The sequence below is a fragment of the Oncorhynchus mykiss genome, chromosome 27 (genome assembly GCF_013265735.2).
Source record: "Oncorhynchus mykiss isolate Arlee chromosome 27, USDA_OmykA_1.1, whole genome shotgun sequence".
In the NCBI taxonomy this organism is placed as follows: Eukaryota; Metazoa; Chordata; class Actinopteri; order Salmoniformes; family Salmonidae; genus Oncorhynchus; species Oncorhynchus mykiss.
This window is the reverse complement of record NC_048591.1, coordinates 2,430,986-2,450,767: the sequence shown is the minus strand read 5'-3', so window position 1 is coordinate 2,450,767 and position 19,782 is coordinate 2,430,986. Positions and strand designations below refer to the sequence as shown.

At 42.1% G+C, this 19,782-nt stretch overlaps 1 protein-coding gene across 1 annotated transcript in view; it reads left to right on the top strand.

Annotated features, from left to right (window-relative positions):
* The window catches only part of wdr95 (WD40 repeat domain 95), a 32,719-nt gene extending 14,711 nt beyond the window's left edge, over positions 1-18,008 (top strand). The window contains exons 11-29 of the mRNA XM_021587246.2: positions 1,060-1,129; positions 2,056-2,302; positions 6,314-6,419; positions 6,780-6,931; positions 9,569-9,671; positions 10,073-10,179; positions 10,437-10,516; positions 10,877-10,931; positions 11,018-11,063; positions 12,066-12,125; positions 12,759-12,921; positions 13,840-13,938; positions 14,133-14,191; positions 14,851-14,989; positions 15,104-15,143; positions 15,252-15,340; positions 16,117-16,301; positions 16,859-16,962; positions 17,095-18,008. Coding sequence (XP_021442921.2) covers positions 1,060-1,129; positions 2,056-2,302; positions 6,314-6,419; positions 6,780-6,931; positions 9,569-9,671; positions 10,073-10,179; positions 10,437-10,516; positions 10,877-10,931; positions 11,018-11,063; positions 12,066-12,125; positions 12,759-12,921; positions 13,840-13,938; positions 14,133-14,191; positions 14,851-14,989; positions 15,104-15,143; positions 15,252-15,340; positions 16,117-16,301; positions 16,859-16,962; positions 17,095-17,284 — 2,094 coding nt within the window. The 3' untranslated portion in view covers positions 17,285-18,008. The remainder of the gene's footprint in view (positions 1-1,059; positions 1,130-2,055; positions 2,303-6,313; positions 6,420-6,779; positions 6,932-9,568; positions 9,672-10,072; positions 10,180-10,436; positions 10,517-10,876; positions 10,932-11,017; positions 11,064-12,065; positions 12,126-12,758; positions 12,922-13,839; positions 13,939-14,132; positions 14,192-14,850; positions 14,990-15,103; positions 15,144-15,251; positions 15,341-16,116; positions 16,302-16,858; positions 16,963-17,094) is intronic.
* The last annotated feature ends 1,774 nt before the right edge of the window (positions 18,009-19,782 follow it).

Genomic DNA, 19,782 nt, shown 5'->3' with positions numbered 1-19,782 from the left:
CAGTTGCCGGAGAGGAAAGAAACCCTCCAGGGATTTTACCATGAGGCCAGTGATGACTTTAAAACAGTTACAGAATGTCCTGGTTGTGATATGAGAACTGAGCATGGACATTTTAGTTACTTCACAATACTAAACCTAATTGACAGTGTGAAAAGAAACCTGTACAGAATAAAACATATTCAAAAACATGCATCCTGTTTGCAACAAGGCACTAAAGTAATACTGCCAAAAATGTGGCAAAGCAATTCACTTTTTGTCCTGAATACAAAGTGTTGTGTTTGGGGCAAATCCAATACAACACATTACTGAGTACCACACTCCATATTTTCAAGCATGGTGGTGGCTGCATCATGTTATATTTATGCTTGTCATCATTCAACATTTTTTATTAAAAGAAGGAGAATAGAGCTAAGGACAGGCAAAATCCTTGAGGAAAACCTGGTTCAGTCTGCTTTCCAACAGACACTGGGAGATAAATTCCCCTTTCACCAGGACAATAACCTAAAACAAAAGGCAAAATATACACAGGAGTTGCTTACCAAGATGACATTGAATGTTCCTGAGTGGTCTAGTTACAGTTTTGACTTAAATTGGCTTGAAAATCTATTGCAAAACTTGAAAATGACTGTCTGGCAATGATCAACAACCAACTTGACAGAGCTTGAAGAATTTGTAAAAGAATAATGTGCAAATATTGTACAATCCAGGTGTGTAAAACTTTTATTAGAGACTTATCCAGAAAGACCCACAGCTGTAATCACTACCAAAGGTGATTCTAACATGTATTGACTCAGGGGTGTGAATAATTACACTTTACATTTCTGTATTTCATTTTCAATAAATTTGCAAGCATTTCTGAAAACATGTTTTCACTTTGTTATTATGGGGTATTGTGTGTAGATGGAGGAGACAATAATCAATTTAATTAATTTTGAATTCAGGCTGTAACACAACAAATGTAGAATAGATCAAGGGGTATGAAAACTTTCTGAAGGCACTGATGTATATTTTCATAATTTTTACACACAACAATACCTTGAGATTTCTTTTACATTTTAGGTGAAATATTTTCCAGACATTTGTGCGATTGTTTCCACCTCCAATCATGAAGCCTCTTCCCTCGTCATAGGTAATTACTCATTGTCACATCCATATTCTCATCTCAGCTGGATGTATTCAAGTTCAAACTCACTTCTGGTGTGCAGGCCCTTTGGTCTGGTGGTCTAAGTACATTTATGGTTCAATACTTGTCTTCAACATTCCCAATTATTATTATTATTATTAACAATTGCCGATTAAAATAACAGAAATACAGTGTAGACATTGTTGATGTTGTAAATTACTATTTTAGCTGGAAACGGCAGATTTTTTAAAAATGGAATATCTACATAGGCGTACAGAGGGCCATAATTAGCAACCATCACTCTCCTGTGTTCCAATGGCACGTTGTGTTAGCTAATCCAAGTTTATAATTTTAAAAGGCTAATTTATGATGTTTCTGGCCATTTTGAGCCTGGAAATACTGATGCTCCAGATTCTCAACTAGTCTAAAGAAGGCCCGTTTATTGCTTCTTTAATCAGAACAACAGTTTTCAGCTGTGCTAACATCATTTCAAAAGGGTTTTCTAATGATCAATTAGCCTTTTAAAATGATAAACTTGGATTAGCTAACACAACGGGCCATTGGAACACAGGAGTGATGGTTGCTGATAATGGTCCTCTGTACGCCTATGTAGATATTCAATTTTAAAATGCTACAATAGTCATTTACAACATTAACAAGGTCTACACTGTATTTCTGATCAATTTGATGTTATTTTAATGGACAAATAAATGTGATTTTCTTTCAAAAACTAGGATGTTTATAAGTGACCCCAAACTTTTGAATGGTAGTGTCTGTCTGTCTGTCTGTCTGTCTGTCTGTCTGTCTGTCTTTCTGTAAGAGTGTAGGTATGCTCATATATTAAACAGCATATTAGTGCTTTTATGTTTAATTGATATAGTTGAATGTATCACTTATGACTTTGAAACAACACAATCCGATCTCATGCCCAGGCTGCGTTCTCCCGTCCACCAACATCGAGCAGCAGATGAGGGAAATCAGGGAGGTGTGTCGGGATGGGAAGGCCAAGAGAGCCCTTTCTAATAACAATGGGTCTCCTCAGCCCCGGGCACCATGTGACCAGACCGTCTTCAATGTCTACAAGGGCGTCATGACCTTTGACCTCAGCAAACAGCACAACCTGCTGGTGACCGGAGGGATGGACAGGGTGCTACGTCTGTGGAACCCCTACGTCCCTGGGTGAGGAAACCCACAGGAAACTCTTATGTCTCTGAATGCTACTGGGTGTACAGGCTTTTCATCCAGCCCTACAGTAAGGCACTGGCATGATTAAAGGGACACTCTGTTGTTGTTCTATAACAGGAAGCCCACAGGTGTGTTAAAGGGACACTGTTGTTGTTCTATAACAGGAATCCCACAGGGGTGTTAAAGGGACACTGTTGTTGTTCTATAACAGGAAGCCCACAGGGGTGTTAAAGGGACACTCTGTTGTTGTTCTATAACAGGAAGCCCACAGGGGTGTTAAAGGGACACTGTTGTTGTTCTATAACAGGAAGCCCACAGAGGTGTTAAAGGGACACTCTGTTGTTGTTCTATAACAGGAAGCCCACAGGGGTGTTAAAGGGACACTGTTGTTGTTGTTCTATAACAGGAAGCCCACAGGGGTGTTAAAGGGACACTCTGTTGTTGTTCTATAACAGGAAGCCCACAGGTGCCGACAGAGATGGCCGCCTCGCTTCGCGTTCCTAGGAAACTATGCAGTTTTTTGTTTTTTTACGTGTTATTTCTTACATTGGTACCCCAGGTCATCTTAGGTTTCATTACATACAGTCGAGAAGAACTACTGAACATAAGAGCAGCGTCAACTCACCATCAGTACGACCAAGAATATGACTTTCGCGAAGCGGATCCTGTGTTCTGCCTTTCACCCAGGACAACGGAATGGATCCCAGCCGGCGACCCAAAAAAACGACTTCGTAAAAGGGGGAAACGGAGCGGTCTTCTGGTCAGACTCCGGAGACGGGCACATCGTGCACCACTCCCTAGCATTCTTCTCGCCAATGTCCAGTGTCTTGACAACAAGGTTGATGAAATCCGAGCAAGGGTAGCATTCCAGAGGGACATCAGAGACTGTAACGTTCTTTGCTTCACGGAAACATGGCTCACTGGAGAGATGCTATCGGAGTCGGTGCAGCCAGCTGGTTTCTCCACGCATCGCGCAGACAGAAACAAACATCTTTCTGGTAAGAAGAGGGGTGGGGGCGTATGCTTCATGGTTAACGTGACGTGGTGTGATCATAACAACATACAGGTACTCAAGTCCTTCTGTTCACCTGATTTAGAATTCCTCACAATCAAATGTCGACCGCATTATCTACCAAGGGAATCCTCTTCGATTATAATCACAGTCGTATATATTCCCCCCCAAGCAGACACATCGATGGCTCTGAACGAACTTTATTTGACTCTTTGCAAACTGGAATCCATTTATCCGGAGGCTACATTCATTGTAGCTGGGGATTTTAACAAGGCTAATCTGAAAACAAGACTCCCTCAATTTTATCAGCATATCGATTGCGCAACCAGGGCTGGAAAAACCTTGGATCATTGCTATTCTAACTTCCGCGACGCATATAAGGCCCTGCCCCGCCCTCCTTTCGGAAAAGCTGACCACGACTCCATTTTGTTGATCCCTGCCTACAGACAGAAACTAAAACAAGAAGCTCCCGCGCTGAGGTCTGTTCAACGCTGGTCCGACCAATCTGATTTCACACTCCAAGACTGCTTCCATCACGTGGACTGGGATATGTTTCGTATTGCGTCAGACAAAAACATTGACGAATACGCTGATTCGGTGAGCGAGTTCATTAGAACGTGCGTTGAAGATGTCGTTCCCATAGCAACGATTAAAACATTCCCAAACCAGAAACCGTGGATTGATGGCAGCATTCGCGTGAAACTGAAAGCCCGAACCACTGCTTTTAATCAGGGCAAGGTGACCGGAAACATGACCGAATACAAACAGTGTAACTATTCCCTCCGCAAGGCAATCAAACAAGCTAAGCGTCAGTATAGAGACAAAGTAGAATCTCAATTCAACGGCTCAGACACAAGAGGTATGTGGCAGGGTCTACAGTCAATCACGGATTACAAAAAGAAAACCAGCCCCGTCACGGACCAGGATGTCTTGCTCCCAGGCAGACTAAATAACTTTTTTGCCCGCTTTGAGGACAATACAGTGCCACTGACACGGCCCGCAACTAAAACATGCGGACTCTCCTTCACTGCAGCCGACGTGAGGAAAACATTTAAACGTGTCAACCCTCGCAAGGCTGCAGGCCCAGACGGCATTCCCAGCCGCGCCCTCAGAGCATGCGCAGACCAGTGTTTACGGACATATTCAATCAATCCCTATCCCAGTCTGTTGTTCCCACATGCTTCAAGAGGGCCACCATTGTTCCTGTTCCCAAGAAAGCTAAGGTAACTGAGCTAAACGACTTCCGTCACTAAGTGACTTCCGTCACTTCCGTCATCATGAAGTGCTTTGAGAGACTAGTCAAGGACCATATCACCTCCACCCTAGCTGACCCACTCCAATTTGCTTACCGCCCAAATAGGTCCACAGACGATGCAATCTCAACCACACTGCACACTACCCTAACCCATCTGGACAAGAGGAATACCTATGTGAGAATGCTGTTCATCGACTACAGCTCGGCATTTAACACCATAGTGCCCTCCAAGCTCGTCATCAAGCTCGAGACCCTGGGTCTCGACCCCGCCCTGTGCAACTGGGTACTGGACTACCTGACGGGCCGCCCCCAGGTGGTGAGGGTAGGCGACAACATTTCCACCCCGCTGCTCCTCAACACTGGGGCCCCACAAGGGTGTGTTCTGAGCCCTCTCCTGTACTCCCTGTTCACCCACGACTGCGTGGCCACGCACGCCTCCAACTCAATCATCAAGTTTGCGGACGACACAACAGTGGTAGGCTTGATTACCAACAACGACGAGACGGCCTACAGGGAGGAGGTGAGGGCCCTCGGAGTGTGGTGTCAGGAAAATAACCTCACACTCAACGTCAACAAAACTAAGGAGATGATTGTGGACTTCAGGAAACCCCCCTAGAGGGATAACCCCCCTATCCACATCGATGGAACAGTAGTGGAGAGGGTAATAAGTTTTAAGTTCCTCTGCGTACACATCACAGAAAAACTGAATTGGTCCACTCACACAGACAGCATCGTGAAGAAGGCGCAGCAGCGCCTCTTCAACCTCAGGAGGCTGAAGAAATTTGGCTTGTCACCAAAAGCACTCACAAACTTCTACAGATGCACAATCGAGAGCATCCTGTCGGGCTGTATCACCGCCTGGTACGGCAACTGCTCCGCCCACAACCGTAAGGCTCTCCAGAGGGTAGTGAGGTCAGTACAACGCATCACCGGGGGCAAACTACCTGCCCTCCAGGACACCTACACCACCCGATGTCACAGGAAGGCCATAAAGATCATCAAGGACAACAACCACCTGAGCCACTGCCTGTTCACCCCGCTATCATCCAGAAGGCGAGGTCAGTACAGGTGCATCAAAACTGGGACCGAGAGACTGAAAAACAGCTTCTATCTCAAGGCCATCAGACTGTTAAACAGCCACCACTAACATTGAGTGGCTGCTGCCAACACACTGACTCAACTCCTGCCACTTTAATAATGAGAATTGATGGGAAATGATGTAAAATATATCACTAGCCACTTTAAACAATGCTACCTAATATAATGTTTACATACCCTACATTATTCATCTCATATGTATATGTATATACTGTACTCTATATCATCTACTGCATCTTTATGTAATACATGTATCACTAGCCACTTTAACTATGCCACTTTGTTTACATACTCATCTCATATGTATATACTGCACTCAATACCATCTACTGTATCTTGCCTATGCCGCTCTGTACCATCACTCATTAATATATCTTTATGTACATATTCTTTATCCCCTTACACTTGTGTCTATAAGGTAGTAGTTTTGGAATTGTTAGCTAGATTACTTGTTGGTTATTACTGCATTGTCGGAACTAGAAGCACAAGCATTTCGCTACACTCGCATTAACAGCTGCTAACCATGTGTATGTGACAAATAACATTTGATTTGATTTGTGTTAAAAGGACACTGCTTTTGTTCTATAACAGGAATCCCACAGGGGTGTTAAAGGGACACTCTGTTGTTGTTCTATAACAGGAAGCCCACAGGTGTGTTAAAGGGACACTCTGCTCCCATCTTCTACCTCTTCATCTCCTCAGAGGAAAACCGTATATTTTCTGTCTCTATGGACAACACTGCCAAGGTGGGACACCATTTACTTCTCCTTCGAACTACAACTTATTGCCTGACTTTCCTCAAAATTGGTCTTCTGTTGAGATAAATCCACACCCTAGGCCATCAGTTTGGTAGATGCAGCTGTAGGCCAGAATCCATGAATGGAAAAGATGAGCACCATGTAATGTAATCTAGACTCGTAGTGCTCATCTTTTCCATTCGTTTGGGGTTGAAAAGTAGAGGCATATAGCTGTATCTACACAACCGATAGCGTGGGATGTGAACTCATCTTAACCTTAGACTACTTTTGAGGTCTGAGAACATCTGAAAAATGTTGGCTTTGGAGTGTAATGGCCTTTTAAAACGTTGATGACTGTCTGTCTTTCAGATATGGGATATCCATGACCAAATCTGCCTCTTCACAGCCCACCCCAAAGCCAGCCTCATCCGTGGAGACATGTCTGCATGCCTGTATTCTCCTTCCATCAAGGCACTGTACATCGCAGCTGACTCACTAGCGCTGCTCTCTCTCAGGACCAGGTCAATTACTTTGCTACTGGGCTGTATCTTAAATGACCCCCTATTCCATGTATGACGCACTACTTCTCTCTGGTCAAAATAAGTGCACTTTATAGGGAATAGGGAGGCATTTGTTACCGTTAGGGTGCCCCTAAATAGGGAATATACTGTCAACTTTGATGGGACTGGGAGCCACAAAAAAACTGAAATCATCACGAGGGGCTGCAGTGGCTCGTGAATCTGCGTACCCACATCCAAAACGTCCACGGGGGGCAAATGTTTGCCGTTTTTAATATGATAACTGAGGATCAATGAGCCCCACTCCGGTTGGTAATTTGACCATGCTTACTCCAAGTTTAGATAGCTGGCCGCTGGACTAAATGACCAATCTAAATAGTTTTTGCTGACCGTAGCGAATTGAGTGACTGCTGATGCACAACCAAATTTCAAAATTGCACCTTGTGTATTATATTATTCTTTCTCTCAACAGTTGACACCCTGACTGAATTCCAAAATATACACTACTGTTCAAAAGTTTGGGGATGTCCTTGTTTTTGAAAGAAAAGCAAAAATGTTTGCCCATTAAAATAACATCAAATTGATTAGAAATACAGTGTAGACATTGTTAATGTTGTAAATGACTATTGTTGCTGGAAACGGTGGATTTTTAATGGAATATCTACATAGTCGTACAGAGGCCATTGTCAGCCACCATCACTCCTGTGTTCCAACGGCACGTTGTGTTAGCTAATCCAAGTTTATCATTTTAAAAGGCTAATTGATCATTAGTAAACCCTTTTGAAATTATGCTAGCACAGCTGAAAACTGTTGTTCTGATTAAAGAAGCAATAAACGGGCCTTCTTTAGACTAGTTGAGAATCTGGAGCATCAGTATTTACAGGCTCAAAATGGCCAGAAACAAAGACCTTTCTTCTGAAATTCATCAGTCTATTCTTGTTGTGAGAAGTGAAGGCTATTCCATGCGAGAAATTGCCAAGAAACTGAAGATCTCGTGCAACGCTATGTACTACTCCCTTCACAGAACAGTGCAAACCGTCTCTAACCAGAATAAAAAGAGGAGTGGGAGGCTCCGGTGCACAAGTGAGCAAGAGGACAAGTACATTAGTGTCTAGTTTGAGAAACAGATGCCTCACAAGTCCTTAACTGGCAGCTTCATTGAATAGTACCCACAAAACACCAGTCTCAATGTCAACAGTGAAGTGGCGACTCCGGGATGCTGGCCTTCTAGGCAAAGTTCCTCTGTCCAGTGTCAACAACCAATCCATGAGGTCGAAGGAATTGTCCGTAGAGCTTTGAGATAGGATTGTGTCGAGGCACAGATCTGGGGAAGGGTACAAAAAATGCCTGCAGCATTGAAGGTCCTCAAGAACACAGTAGCCTCCATCATTCTTTTTTATTATTATTATTTTTTCTTCACCTTTGTTTAACCAGGTAGGCCAGTTGAGAACAAGTTCTAATTTACAACTGAGACCTGGCCAAGATAAAGCAAAGCAGTGCGACAAAAACAAAGACACAGAGTTACACATGGAATATACAAACGTACAGTCAATAACACAATAGAAAAGCTGTATACAGTGTGTGCAAATGAAGTAAGGAGGTAAGGCAATAAATAGACCATAGTGGTGAAGTAATTACAATTTAGTAATTAACACTGGAGTGGAATGGGAATTTTTAAATAAAAGAAGATTGGATCCACCAATCAGGGGAGAAGGGCCTTGGTCAGGGAGGTGACCAAGAAACCAATGATCACTCTGACAGAGCTCTAGAGTAACTCTAGAGATGGGAAAACCTTCCAGAAGGACAACCATCTCTGCAGCACTCCACCAATCAGGCCTTTATGGTAGAGTGGCCAGACGGAAGCCACTCCTCAGTAAAAGGCACATCACAGCCCACTTGGAGTTTGCCAAAATGCACTGAAAGACTCTCAGACCATGAGAAACAAGATTCTCGGGTCTGATGAAACCAAGATTGAGCTCTTTGGCCTGAATGCCAAGCGTCTCGTCTGGAGTAAACCTGGCACCATCCCTATGTTAAAGCATGGTGGTAGCAGCATCATGCTGTGTGGATGTTTTTCACCAGCAGGGACAGGATTGAGGGAAAGAGGAACAGAGCAAAGTACAGAGAGATCCTTGATGAAAACTTGTTCCAGAGCGCTCAGGACCTCAGACTGGGGCGAAGGTTTTACCTTCCAACAGGACAACGACCCTAAGCATACAGCCAAGACAATGCATGAGTGGCTTCGGGACAAGTCTCTGAATGTCCCTGAACCTGGACTTGAACATCTCTGGAGAGACCAGAAAATAGGTGGTCAGCAATGCGCCCCATCCAAACTGACAGAATTTGAGCGGATCTGCAGAGAAAAATAGGAGAAACTTCCCAAATACAGGTGTGCCAAGCTTGTAGCGTCATAGCCAAGAAGACTTGAGGCTATAATCGCTGACAAAGGTGCTTCAACAAAGGGTCTGAATACTTATGAATACTTATGTAAATTTGATATTTCAGTTTTTTATTTCGATTAAATTAGCAAACATTTCTATAGACCTGTTTTTGCTTTGTCATTATGGGGTATTATGTGTCTCCTAACAATCTTCCTCTCCTCTCTCCTCCTCACCATCTCTCTCCTCTTTTCTCCTTCAGCCCCCAGCCCCAGGGACATCTGATCGTGTCTCACATGGAGCCTGTGTTGTGCTGCGGCTATAGCCACGAGTTCAGACAGGTCGTCAGCTGCACAGAAGGATCCGTAAGTTTTAAGTAATTCTCACCTCGGAACGCTTTATTTATGACCCTCTTTTAAAAAAAAGGGGGGGGGGGACTTTAGTTTCTCAGACTTTATTTCAATAGTTGGGAAGGAGACGGACAGAATCCCCGTCACAGGGGCATTGTGCTGTCCGGAGTCGGCTACATTGACCAGTACACCAAACTCCGGCACTGAGACCCTTTCACCCAGGACATAATTCCAGCAAATGCTGCAGTAGATACTGGTCCCACAGACATAATTATGTACACATAGAACTAGTAATAGTAATTTAATATGATCTCTGTGGTCCCACCCATACACTATATAAAGACTTACTGAACACTACACATATATTGTATAGGATATGTCATTGGTCACACCACATGTTGTCTAACTGATCCTAGGTGGTGAAGGTGTGGGATTTCGACACAGGGAGCCATGTGTTTGAATTTGGTGGTGCCCACGGACAGTCTGCCATTACCTGTATGACTTTTGACCCCAAGGGAAGGAGGTATGGAAGCTCTTTTTAATGACTGATTATTGCAATGTGATATTTTCCCATAAGTGCAATGTGACCATACTGTTGCCTACCTAACGGCAGCTCAGAGTAATGGCGAAAATGAAGAGTGATGAAGAGTGTGCACTGCAGATGGTGTTTTGTTTGGATTGTGGTGTTTGCCTTACTTTAATCAAAATAGAACTTCAAAAACAAATGTGTTTGAATGAATGTTTGAAGGAAAGAAATGAGATGAAACTTCCTCATTACAGACTGGTCACTGGGGGGAGAGATGGCATTCTAAAGATCTGGAACTTTAACAATGGTCAGTGTCTGAAGATACTAAAAAAAGGTGAGTACATTCTAATTCATTTCTCACAGTATAAAGGTGGTGTTAGCAGCATTACAGTGTTCAGGATTTTGGCCTTCTCTCTGTTATATGCTATGTGAGGTGATTTGGTAACACTTTACTGTAGCCCCCTTATGTATGCATTCATAAAGCCATTATTACAGCTTTATAATACATTATAACATCTGTCATAGGAAGTTGTAAACATTATGAACAACAGCATAAGTCATTATAAAGGTAACTATAATTGGCATTGTAGATGACAGGCTAATTTGTTGTTGTCCCTTATGTCAACTGCCTCCATAACACAGGCTATATAACCACTAATGTGCTATAATAGTTTCACATTAACATGTCACACAGATGGGGAGTCCAACGAGGTGTGTGACTGCACCTACCTGACAGTCCACAGAAACACGTGAGTAGAACCAATGATGGATGTGACAACTGTTGATTTGAGAGGAATAATGATTCATCTTAACCTTGTGTAATACATTTTTCCAGGTATGTGATGTCTGTTGGATGGGACCGCAGGATTAATGTCTACTCTGTGAGTATAGACGTGAAGAAGAACTATCTTTATAGTTATAGATAGGCCACATATTTTCTATGTGAATGATATCACTATTGGATTCTATACATTTATTGACTCCAATGACCACTCTTCCCCTTAGGACCTATTCAACTTTATTGCCTTGAGATCTCATTTCCATTTTCATTACCTTCTGCATTTGCCTCGCCAGAGCAGAGACTACCTGAGTGTCTGCACCGGTAGCCATGACAAATTTTAAGATTAGGACTTCACAAAAACACATACAAGACAATCTTTGAAAACCCTTCAAGAGTATATTCTGAATATATTATCAGCGAGGAATATAAACGCCCTAATAAGCTCGCCTGCCTCTTTACTCTGCCATACATAAGTAATACATTTTGAAGTCGTTGAGTGTTTCCTTGGTTACCAACTTACCATGTAGCCTATCTAACCTCACAATCACATTTGTCTCTTCTTCTACACTATTCTTCAGTATAAGAGACTTCTAAGCATTAAAGGAAGAGGTGATATGTTCTGAAGAATTGACTTTCTATAGAATTCCATATTCCATAGCACTTCAGTGATACTCACACTCTTCTAGGCCTGTAGTACCAAAGGTATACGCAGACCTGTCCACAGAGCTGTAATTCCATCCACCGTTGAATCTGAGAGCATCGTTAACATCATAAGAGCTGGTTTTCAAAGACAGTCCTTCTCCATAAGTAACCTCTATAACAGCTTTTTAAATAAAATAACAAACACCACATAACTAGGAGGCATAGTAATCTCGTTCCCAGTCACTTCCGTCCAAATTGTCTGGGGATGAGGTCAGAGGCACAGAGACCAGAGCTGTAGAGATTGGCAGCCCACTTTACCAAGTCACAAAAAGGGCATCAGAGGGATTCAGCTAGAAATACACACATGCCTCATCTCATTTCTAGACTTCAACAATAGATGGCTGGTTGAAGATCCTCATTTCAAAATGTTGACTGCATGCCCTGTATGTTTCCATGCTAGGATTCACCAGACGAGCCTCACCACATCCAGAAGCCTCAGCCCTCATGGCAAGACGATCTGGTGAATAAGGAATGAATGAGGAACATGAATGGGAAACTAGACATGCAATGCCATTCAGAATATATAGGGTTAATCTAGAGTCAGCCCCTCCCTGTCCATATAGTCTTATTCATTGTGATCTAAAAGGGATCTGCACCGGTAGCCATGACAAATGGATCAACTGATCCTAAATCAGTAATCCTACGTTACGGCCCAAGTTGTCAGCCCCAGTTATCTTTGATATACTACTGCAGGTCATGGATGGGGAGCTCCAGTCCTTGGGGGTCTGGTTTTCTCCTTTGCCTGGTACCTAATTCATCCATCATGCCACTGATTCATCCATCATGTCACTGAGTAGTATACACTTGTGTTCTAAGGTTAATGATTTAAATTAGACACTGATTTGGAAGAACGCACCAAAAACCTGCAAACACTCAGGCTTAGAGGACTGCCCATTCCTGCTGTCGACCATTCAAGCTCTTGTTGGCCAGTGATGTAGAGCTGGCGGGGACGAATAAAGATAAAGATACATTTAATAGAATAGAATACAATTAAATTCAATACAATAGAATTATAGAAATGGAAATATAGAATGGACTAGAATTGAATACAATTATAGAATATCATTTAATGGTCTTACTGTGTTGTCTCCAGAGGAGGGGCCACATAGAGGACATCCTGTGTGTGGCCCAGTGTCCCCCCTCCCTTCTAGCCACCAGCAGCTATGACGGGGAGGTCATTGTGTGGAACCTGGTCTCCGGACACATCCAGTGTCGCTTTGCCAGCCCTCTGCAACCTGACTGCTGCCATGCCCAAGGTCAGATCACACTATCAAACCGGAGTGGTTCGCCTGCATGCCATAGAGTGTAGCTAAAGCCTACACTCTCAGAAGAAAAGGTACTGATTTGTACTTAAAAGGGTACAAACGCTTTAGGGTACATCCATTGTACCATTAGTTATGGGTAACGAATTGTACCCTTGCAGTTTGTACCTTAAAAATGACAATAGTGTACCTTTAGAAAAGGTGCAAATTTGCCTTTTTAGGATACCACCACAGTGACAAAGCCATTTGTGCCTTTAAGTGTACACACCACTCCAATTGTCTGAATGTAGCGAAATAAGCAGGTATCTTCGAGCTGGACTCAAACCCAGGTCCAGCACCTGGCAAGACAACAACTTAACCATTACGCCATGAGGCCCGGACTGCTTGATGAGGTAGCAAGGTGTTGGGTGAAGGGCGCTACCATATTAATAAAAGCTCTTGTCAACTGCTCTTATGTTAGCCATTATAAAGACTTTAGACAACCTGAATTAACATAACTATAGAACACTTCAACTGGTACAACACTTCCACTCATGGATGGGTGGCCAAAAAGAGCTAACTGAAAGCCCCGCCCCCACCAAGCCACACCTCTAAAGAGATGGCACAGGTGGATTCATTATTGTTCCGTTGTGTTGGTACAAATATATATACCTTTCTTCAATGCATTGTTAATTTGTACCTTTTCTACTAAGCAAAGGTACAGATCACCACCAATCATTAGTGTGCCCTACATTTGTACCCTGGGAAACAGAAATGCACCTTGACCGTACCCTTTTTTATTTCGAGTATAGAACAATCCTCAAGGTAAATAATTGTTTTTCAAAGCTAAATGAGGAATATGCTGCATAAAGGGACTAAGTTAAAAGGGAATAGGAAAAAAATGCAAACTGTGGGATGTTTATGCCCTATAAGGGATGGATACCTGTGTTCCCAGCATCATCTTCCTGAGGAGCCGAGCATTACATGCTAAGTTCTCCTCTGCTGCATGCCTCCTGTCCTCAGGACCCACAGGTGAGTTTGATACCCGCTGGTACTACCCATAGGAAAATGTATGCACACATTACTTTAAGTCGATTTGGATTAAAGCGTCTGCTTAATGGCATATGATATATTATAAGAAACAAAATGTATTCTAATATATTGTGCAGTGCAATTAACAGAGGAATATGTTCTAATGATGTATTATTATATGTCTTCAAACAAAGGTTGCATTCATTTCTGGAACGTGCTCAACGGTGGGAAATTATTGGCCAACTTCGAGGCAGTATGTGTTACCATGGCAACTTTCCATCTTCTCCTTTTTATGTTAAAACCTATGGATTTTTCTAGAAACCAGCAATAACACCATTTTATTACAGTACCTTTCCTGAACAAGCAATTATAAATTATTACTCAATGTGTATAAATGCTTTGGAATATATTAGTAATGGTAGTAAATGCTTAAAATGCATATTGTAATGCTAACATGTTATAAATGATAGGCTACTATTAATAAATAAGCACCATGCACAATATACAGTGGGGCAAAAAAGTATTTAGTCAGCCACCAATTGTGCAAGTTCTCCCACTTAAAAAAAGATGAGAGAGGCCTGTAATTTTCATCATAGGTACACTTCAACTATGACAGACAAAATGAGAAAAAAAAATCCAGAAAATCACATCTCATCTTCCACCATAATTTGCAAATAAATTCATTAAAAATCCTACAATGTGATTTTCTGGATTTTTTTTCTCATTTTGTCTGTCATAGTTGAAGTGTACCTATGATGAACATTACAGGCCTCTCTCATCTTTTTTAAGTGGGAGAACTTGCACAATTGGTGGCTGACTAAATACTTTTTTGCCCCACTGTATATATAAAATGTTTGAGGCTTTTTTGTGAACGTTTTGAACCAAGTGTAACTAAAGGAGTATGTTCTTCAGTCTAGGTTCCAGCAGCTGATCACTAAACTGGCAGTGACAAAGGAAGACACCTCACTGTATGCGGCTGATCAACTTGGCTATGTCTATGTTTATGACATAAAGACATACGCTCTTGGCTCAGAGAGAACCCCACCGAGAGGTAAGATTGTTTTTTCAACTCGTTAGAACAGGTCTCATAAGAAGAGATCAAAAGACAGCATGATTTATTTCGATCTATGAATTCAAAAAGTAAAAAGCAACTTTATTTATTCAGCTGAAAACTACTGGCGTGCCCATACTGGCAGCATCACTGGGTACGTGCAGCCCCTAATCGGGAACACCCTCTCAAACATAAACAAAATTGTGCTTCACATTTTGCTCATTTTGCTCACTCCCTCCCATCTTTTTACTATCTTGTCCAGGTTGCAGATTGTTGACGATGACCAAGTACTGCTCACCTCGTCTATAGACTGCACTGTGCGCCTGTGGAGTGCTGACGGAGAGTTCATAGGTAGGGTTAAAAATCACACAGGTCTTTTGTCCTGTTGTCTACTCCTACTCTGTATACAAGTTTTATGATTTATGTTTTAGGATTAATGTTCAGTAGATAGAGATATGTTTCGGGGATAGATGCTTCCCTTGTATAGATTATAATTACAAGGGCACAAGACGAGACCCAGATGCAGATTCAGGAGGCAGAAGGTTGGAGCCTTAGATGTTAATTAATCCAAAAAGGGGTAGGCAAGAGAATGGTCGTGTACAGACAGAAAGTCAAAACCAGTTCAGAGTCCAGTAGGTACCGAAGGGCAGGCATAATAGTCAGGCAGGCGGGAATGGAGTCCAGAAAACAGGCAAGGGTCAAAACCGGGAGGACTAGCAAAAGAGAATCGAAAAAGGAGTACGGGGAAAAAAACGCTGGTTGACTTGACAAATATACAAGACGAACTGGAACAGATAGACAGGAAACACAGGGATAAATACACTAGTACAGAGAGACAGGAAACACAGGGATAAATACACTGGGGGGAATAAGCGACACCTGGAGGGGGTGGAGACAATCACAGGAACAGATTAACCAGATCAGGTTGTGACAATAATTGCCAGTGTTATAATTATGGTATTTAGATCAGTTAAACACTACCTTCCTACTACAACTCCTCCTTTGTACTAACATCATCATGCACCTTTTTTCTAACTCTCAACACTGACCAATTTAAAGCAAAAATGATTGAAAGTAACTGAGTTAAAGTACAAATGGTTTCTCTCTTTCTATCTCTTTCTCCTTAGGGACGTTTGGGCAGCGGGACAATTGGAGCATCCACACCCCTTCCTCCTGGAAGCATCCTGCCGTTCCCTATGAGATCCTGATCGACCCTCTGAGTATGCCAGCTCACCGCATCCTGGAGGGAGAGACCAGAGTGTCCGATGTCAATAACGCTGACAACTCTGAGGCCACTAGCACCGAGCAAAAGGTGCGTAAAAAAAAAGGTTGTTTCCGAGCGTCTTCATCAACGCTGCCAGAGTGGAATGTTCAGGGCAAATGTGCATGTACAGGGCAGATTTGGAATCTCTCCCTCTCCTTTTGTTTCTATCCCAATTTCCTCTCTCTATATCATATTATTTTTCTCTCTGTCACTCGCTCTCCTCTCCTTCTCACCTACTCTCTGTCTGTCCCTCTCTCTCCCTCTCTATCTATCTCTCTCCCTCTAGCTCTCCCTACGTCAAAGTCTTCATCTCTCTTCCTTTCCCTCTCAACTTCTCTCTCTTGCTCCCCCTCTGTCAATATCCCCCTCCCTCTCTTCCTTTACCGCTCATCCTCCCTCACCCTCTCTCTCCCTCTAGCTCTCCCTACTTCAATCTCTTCATCAACTTCTCTCTCTTGCTCCCCCTCTGTCAATCTCCCCCTCCCTCTCTTCCTTTACCTCTCATCCTCCCTTCTCTCTCTTGCTCCCTCCCTCTCTCCCTCTATGTCTCTCTCTTGTCTCTCTCTATATGTTACTGATCTGCCTCTTTCGAAATGTAATTGCAGTCCAACTCGCCCAGCAAGCTTAGACACCCTCCACTGTCCTTCAGCGACACAGACATCATGGAGGAGATGAAAACCTCTTGTTACACAGAAGAACATGGGAAACGGTGAGTCAGCCACATTACACACATCATACAGTAAATAGTAGGCAAGCAGATACAGGTCTAGGCTCAGAACACGCCATGGGAATGAATACATTTCTGCCGGCAGTAAATTGTCTGCTATCTCTCACATTTCAGACTCCGACATGAAATATTCAAGCATACTAACAAGCCACCCAATCATGGCGGACCCAAGGCCTACCACACTCTCAAGTACTTTGATATCGTCGACACCCCAGCCACCTGCGAGAGGCCTGATCTTTCCCTGGCTGGCATAGATCCTTTCATGTCCAGCTTTGTGGAGCAGGAGTTGACTGAATTCCAATAAGATCCCAATTGTAACAGGAACTCAAACTGTGACCATAGGTCCTGTGCACCATGAACTCAACATGCTTCAAGGACAGAGGAGTTACAACACCATCACAAGTAATCAGAAGAGCTGAAATGTGAGCTGTTGCACAACTTTAAAGAGTTGCACAGTACTGGATTGATTAGGGGAGACCGGGGTTTGTTGTAACACTTTTTTACTAATTAGTGTATTTCTCAGCACCAGTATATCTTACAAGACTATTTTCAATAAGATTAAGACCAAGGTCTTGGGTTGAATTGGGGACCATTTATATCCTCTTATATTATTCCAACATGGAGTTATAAGCCATTAAACATTCTCTGTCCACTTGTGACAACCTGGGCCCAGATTTACAAAACACTTCTTACGCAAGAATGTAAGAAGCTTCTTAAGAAAAAAAAAGTAAATAAGATAGTTCGTAAGTGCAATTCCTCAACAATATCTTAAGATGTAATGATTTTCTTACGAACTTCTCAAATATCTATTTACAAATCTTCTTAACCTGTCTGGGAACGGAGTTCACAGCCAGTGAAATTGCAGGGCGCCAAATACAAATCAACAGACATCTCATGAATCAAATTTCCCAAACATACAAGTATTAGGCACCATTTTAAAGATAAAATTCTCGTTAATCCAGCCACAGTGTCGGACTTAAAAAATGCTTTACAGCGAAAGCTCCACGAACGATTATGTTAGGTCACCACCAAGTCACAGAAAAACCCAGCCATTTTTCTAGCCAAAGAGAGGAGTCACAAAAAGCACAAATAGAGATAAAATTAATCACTAACCTGATGATCTTCATCAGATGACACTCATAGAACTTCATGTCACACAATAAATGTATGTTTTGTTCGATAAAGTGCATATTTATATCCAAAAATCTCATTTTACATTGGCGTGTTACGTTCAGTAGTTCCAAAATATGCAGTGATTTTGCAGAGAGCCACATCAATTCACAGAAATACTCATTATAAATGTTGATGAAAATTCAAGTGTTATGCATGGAACTTTAGATAAACTTCTCCTTAATGCAACCGCTGTGTCAGATTTTTTTTAACTTTACGTAAAAAGCATAATCTGAGTACAGCGCTCATAGCCCAAAACAGCCAAAATAAATATCCGCCATGTTGCGCAGTCAACATTAGTCTTAAATAGCGTTATAAATATTCACTTACCTTTGATCTTCATCAGAATGCACTCCCAGGAATCCCAGTTCCACAATAAATGTTTGATTTGTTCAAAAAAGTTCATAATTTATGTCCATATACCTCCTTTTGTTAGGGCGTTTGGTAAACAAATCCAAACGCGCGTGAAAGTCCAGCGGAAAGGTCGGACGAAAATTCCAAAATGTTATATTACTGGTCGTAGAAACATATCAAACTATGTATAGAATCAATCTTTCGGATGTTTTTATCATAAATGTTCAATAATGTTCCAACCGGAGAATTCCATTGTCTGTAGAAAAGCAATGGAACGAGAGCTACCTCTCATGTGAAATGCGTGTGACCATCACGTGACTGCTGGCAGACCTCTGACTCATTCCCCTCTCATTCAGCCCCCCTTCATAGTAGAAGCCTCAAACAATGTTCTAAAGACGGTTGACATCTAGTGGAAGCCTTAGGAAGTGCAACATAACCAATATCCCACCGTGTATTCGATAGGGGCTGAGTTCAAAAACTACAAACCTCAGATTTGGTTGTTTGGATTTTCTTCTCAGGTTTTTGCCTGCCATATGAGTTCTGTTATACTCACAGACATCATTCAAACAGTTTTAGAAACTTCAGAGTGTTTTCTATCCAATACTAATAATAATATGCATATATTAGCATCTGGGACTGAGTAGGAGGCAGTTTACTCTGGGCACGCTATTCATCCGGATGTGAAAATACTGCCCCCTATCCCTAAGAGGTTTTAAGATGTTTGTTGCTAGGCTACCGTTTTAGCTAGCTATCAATGACAATCATGTTAGCATATTTGTTACTGAGATTACTGTTCTAAAACATGTTCTTGGGTTTAAAATAATCAATACTGAATCTTTCAGATAAAGTTTGAGTAAATTAAACATGTTCAATTCCTTTCATAAGCTTTTCTCTCACTGCACTGAATTTAATACAAGGGTTTAGCTATCTTAGAATTTAGAACATTTCCAAGAACCTTATTTTCTAGAATCAAATTTCTTCTTAACTTTTTGCTTAAGGGGTTCCGCTAGCTGGACAACTTCCGGTGAAACTGGAGGGCGCGTAATTCAAATAAATTCAAATAAATATTATGGATTATAAACATTTAGGTAGATATAAGTGTCTTATATCGGCTGAAAGCTTAAATTCTTGTTAATCTAACTGCACTGTCCGATTTACAGTAGCTATTACAGCGAAAACATGCCATGCGATTTTGTGGATGGCGCCCCAAGTCAAAATATTTTTCCACCGGCACAGGTTTCATGCATTCATATATAAAGATGAAATATTCACTTACTT